General features: G+C 48.3%; 1 protein-coding gene across 1 annotated transcript; it reads right to left on the bottom strand.

Annotated features, from left to right (window-relative positions):
• Positions 1–244: 244 nt before the first annotated feature.
• On the bottom strand, positions 245–1,840 carry ankrd34a (ankyrin repeat domain 34A; the record flags this gene model as incomplete). The annotated part of the gene is made up of 1 exon (XM_084336128.1): positions 245–1,840. One exon carries the CDS (start codon positions 1,838–1,840, stop codon positions 245–247), a length of 1,596 nt encoding a protein of 531 aa, XP_084192254.1.
• Between the last annotated feature and the right edge of the window lie 2,946 nt (positions 1,841–4,786).

The raw sequence follows: 4,786 nt of genomic DNA, 5'->3' as shown, positions 1-4,786 counted from the left end.
ATGTATTTCCCAAAGCAACATACCTTTGGGGGCGAGAAGTCGATTTGAATTATATTTGATTGACATCCTATAGGACCTGTGGAGGGAGTGGTTCAAATAATGTTTTTGGAGCTCACTCAAGTAATTTTGAAAGTCATTCAAAGAACTTGTAATGTTATGGTAATGTGGCTAACGTATTTTGATAATACATCAGGAACTCTCCGGTGATTCCCATCACTAGTCATGACACACCCTGACATGTGTTTCAATCACCGTTGGACTCAACGACCTTCTCGGACAGAATCTCCTGGAAAGTGGAGAGCTGCTTCATTTGTTCTGTCTGCATGGAGTGTCTCCTCATCAGCTTCTTCTTCATCTTGGAGTCCAGGCCACGCTTGGGCGAGGCCGGGGCCACCGGGACCAGGATCTTGTGGCCGGAGTGGACGGGGGATGTGGGCTTGCCATTGGTCCGGATATCTGGGATAGGCCTCTGAGGGTTGATGTTGAGCGGAGGGAGGAATCCAGGCCTGGTGTGGGAGATGTGGTCCAGGAGCAGGGTCCCCGAACCCCTGCGCTCCAGGAGACCCGGGGGCCGTCTGCGCATGGTGATGGGGGACACCGAGGTGGGGATGTTCTCTAGTGACTCCCTGGAGGAGCTGGTGAGCAGAGAGAGGGGTGAGGCGTTGTACTTCCGCCGCTCTACCGACACCCGCCCCGAGTCCGGAGACCCAGGAATAGACTCGGAACAAAGATGGGTGTCTGACTCATAGTGCTCCATCCGGGTGAGCTTGGGATGAACCAAGGGTCGTCCAGCCACTGCTCCCGCTCCCCCTGTATTCTCCTGGGTCTCTGGGGCAGTGTTCCTTCGGTACAGAATCTGATGCTGCTGAACCTTGTCAGCCCAGGAAGAACTGCATAATGCTGCACAATCCTCAGAGCGTGAGCGGTCTATGAGTTTGGGAGAACAGGGGTCATGGGTGTCGATGCTGTGCCGGCGAGACAAAAGAGGTCTTCCGGGCCCTGAGATGGACAATCCGTTCATCTCTGTGATCGTCCTGCTGAGGCCACTGCTGCCTTCCTCGGCCGGACCACCATCCGCCCTCTCCTGGGGGACCCCAGTCAAGGCCGAGGATGCCACCAGGCCCCACGGCTCGGAGTTCAGCCTCTTCAAGAGCTTGCGCGGGGCCGGCCTCTTCTCACCCGGGGGTCGCGCTGAAGGTAGAGGTAAAGCGGACATGAGTGCGAAGCTGAAGATTCCCTCTTCTTCCGCTGCCGGCGAGTTCGAGGTGACAATCTCCACCTCAGATGGAGACATGCAGGGCACGGGCGACAGCTTGTCCACGACGCCCGGCGAAGGCGGAGCATTCAGGTACTGCTTGGTCTTCTTGCTACCCGAGGGCGACGTGTCGGTGGTGATAATGATCACCTCCTTCCCTTTTGCCTTGCAGGCATCCAGAAGGACCTTCAAGGTGTCCCGGTCACTCCTGTTGATGGCATGGACCAGGGCAGAGGAGCCGGAGTAGTCCTTGAGGCTGGGGTCAGCTCCGTTCTCCAAGAGCAGGGACACCACTTCCTTGCCCGCCTGCTCAGCACAAGCGTGCATCAAGGCAGTTCGTCCGCCCTTGTCAGGGATGTTGGGGTCTGCGCCTTTCTCCAGCAGGTAGCGCACCATCCTTTGCCGGGTCTGTGGGTCGTCATAACCGGCTATGCACGCAGCCGAAATGGGAGTCTCGCCACGGTCGTTGCCCTCGTTGATGTAAGCGCCGCCCTCGAGGAGCAGACGAGTGAGCCGCAGCTTGCCCTGGAAGACGGCTTTGAGGAGGGCATTCCCTTCTGTGTGAAGGGGGCCTCCATCCCCCATGGTCTCCCCCCTTGAGCTCCTGTCCTTCACTCAACCTTGCTGCCCCCTGGGAAGTAGCTTAACACTGGCTGGCCATCTTGGATGAGAAGTCGCATGCCCTGGGGGAGAAAAGGAGATATCAGTGTTGGCGTTGCCTTACTATTCAGTCTTACATTCAAAACTATGACACACTTCTTTCCCAGCATCTATTCATCTTAAAATGAGTCCTTAATGCTATGGTGACTATGGTGTGATTTATAGGCATGCTGTGGCTTCAACTCTTAAACCTCTGGACTCGGTCTATCATTCTGCCCTGAGATTTATTACTGGTGACAGATATGATACCCACCACTGTGTCCTTTATGAAAAGGCCTTTACTGGTTGAAAGGCATAATTATCATTGGTATTTGTTTATCTTTTAAATCCCTTAAACGTCCCCCTTACATCACACAACACTGTTGGAATGGAATCTTGGAACCTATTCAACATGTTTGAATGGCTGGCAGGTTCTTAGGGTTCGCTCTGAACTACAGTAGGTATAACTGCTTTTTCTTTTGATGCTTCCAACACCTGGAATGCCCTCCAACTGACTCTGAAGCTGAAGGTTCTTTCTTTTGCAGCATTTAAAAGTATGACCTCCGACCACTGTGTGTCGACTTGTAACTGTCTTAACTGATTTTATTCATATTTATTGTTCCTATATGTATGAATCTACTGATAACCATGTCTTTGTCTTTGTCTCGCAGGTTGAAATAAAGGTTTGAAATTAAATTAAATTAAACACGCTTCCTGTCCCTATGTGGCTCACTGTCATCCTCTCTTCTGCAATCCTCTCTCCAACTGGCAGTACTGACTCTTGCAGCCAAAACAGAACAGAAAATGTGATTATCTTCCAATTGTAGTGACGGCCTGTCTGCCCTACCTGAGTTGAAGTGATTTGATTTGCCAAAGACAAATAACCCACTAAATATGAAAGGAGATGAGAAGTGGAAGTGGAAGCAAACGTTTTTTCAACCACCCATGCAGTGATCACATGTGCCGGGTTCAATGCGCCAGGCTTGTGCTAGTGAAAGCAAAATGGCACTGGGATTGTCTCGAGGCCGAATTACCTTCTATTTCTAACAGCTTTCAACTCTTGTGGAGTATTTTCTACCGCTTTTCAGTGTGAATGGCATTTGTTAAGGTAAGCCGAGATCATCTGTCATGATGAATTGATGATGGTTGTCTGGTATTCGGAAGGTTCCCGGTTCGATTCCTGCTCCTCCCGGGCATCGTGTCGAAGTGTCCTTGAGCAAGGCACTTAACCCTTAATTGCTCCTGATGAGCAGGTTGGCACCTTGCATGGTGGCCTCCACCGTGAGTAGCCTCCAGCTGCAGCCCTGGAGATTGTTCCAGATTGAGCAACTTCCGCCCGGTCCCACGACATTTCTCCCGGGACAGGATAATGTGCGCTGATTGGCGGAAAGTACGGAAGTATCTCGAAGTACGTCTGACGTATCTCGAATGATGTCTGTAAACAATATACAATATTATTAACTCTAATAATAACACGCCTCGCGGGCTGATTATAATACGAGAGCCGTGGGTCTGCATTGTATAGAGCGGATCCCCCGGATTATTACTACTAATATAGTAGTAATAATAGTAGTTGGCTAGTTGCACGCTTCTGGCCACCTCCCGGCTCCCGCAGTGCGCGCATACACACATACTGTATACAGTACGTGCAAAATTTGTTGTCAAGAGCCAATCGCGACGCGGTCTTGATTGATTGATTGATTGATTGAAAATTGTATTAACAGATTGCAGAATGGGTACAATACAGTACAGCTCAATACACACAATTGTTAAGGGTATTCCCCCTTCTTCCTGCGTGATTACCAAAGGTAGCCGCATTTCTGGCAGACGCTCTCTGATTGGGATAAGTCCCCCCCCCCCCCACCTACCCAACCTCCTCCGATGTACAGTTTCTACGTCAAATGTATATACTTTTTCTTCTGGACTCTTTCTGTATCACAAACAGTACTGTATTTGCAAATCTGGTATGTCATAAATGTATAGATGTAGCAGTACTGTCTATCTGTATGTCATGTATGTAAACAAGACGAAAGTCTTTCTCTGGTCTGCATCCCCTTAACAATTGTATGTATTGAGCTGTACTGTACTGTACCCATTCTGCAATCTGTTAATAAAGTTTTCAATCAATCAATCAATCAAAGAGTATAAACAACAGTACAGGAATGAGAAACAGTCTAAATGGGTTTTAACATTTTAGTTTATTTCATGCGTTCATTTTGACGTTCAACGTCAGACGTACTTCGAGATACTTCCGTACTTTCCGCCAATCAGCGCACATTGTCCTGTCCCGGGAGAAATGTCGTGGGACCGGGCGGAAGTTGCTCAATCTGGAACAATCTCCAGGGCTGCAGCTGGACCCTATTGTCCACCGTCGGTGTGTGAACGTGTGAGTGAATGGGTAAAATGTGAGGAACAAATTGTAAAGGGCTTTGAGTCACCGTAACCTAGTGTGAATGTCAACCTGCCTGACGCTGCACTGCATCATGGTAAAAATGCAAAGATACATAGGCTGCAAAGCCAGTTGTTTTGTGGCTGAAATTACTGGGATGTGGATTCATATTGGATATATGTTATCATGGAGACCTGTCACCAAAATACAGTAGGTGGCTACTGTAGGGTGCTTGAATGTTTGCCTTACAAATGATCAGCGTGGTGGATTCACATGGGATTATAATCAGCAACCTGTCTCTTTCTTGGCTAGAAGCCTCTGCCAATCCGTCATGAAGTAGGTGATTTAATGGCCTTGGATTTTGTATTAGATTCAAAAGGTTTATTTATGGAACATACATTAATATTAATTAATAATAATATTAATGAATTATTATTTATTATTATAATTAATTATTACATGGCGTTTAAAAATCTGCCAAAATGCTTGATTGTGATTGGTCA

The sequence above is a fragment of the Notolepis coatsorum genome, assembly GCF_963971535.1.
Source record: "Notolepis coatsorum genome assembly, chromosome: 19".
Classification (NCBI taxonomy): Eukaryota; Metazoa; Chordata; class Actinopteri; order Aulopiformes; family Paralepididae; genus Notolepis; species Notolepis coatsorum.
Note: the sequence above shows the minus strand (reverse complement) of the source record. Positions and strands in the feature narration are given on the sequence as shown.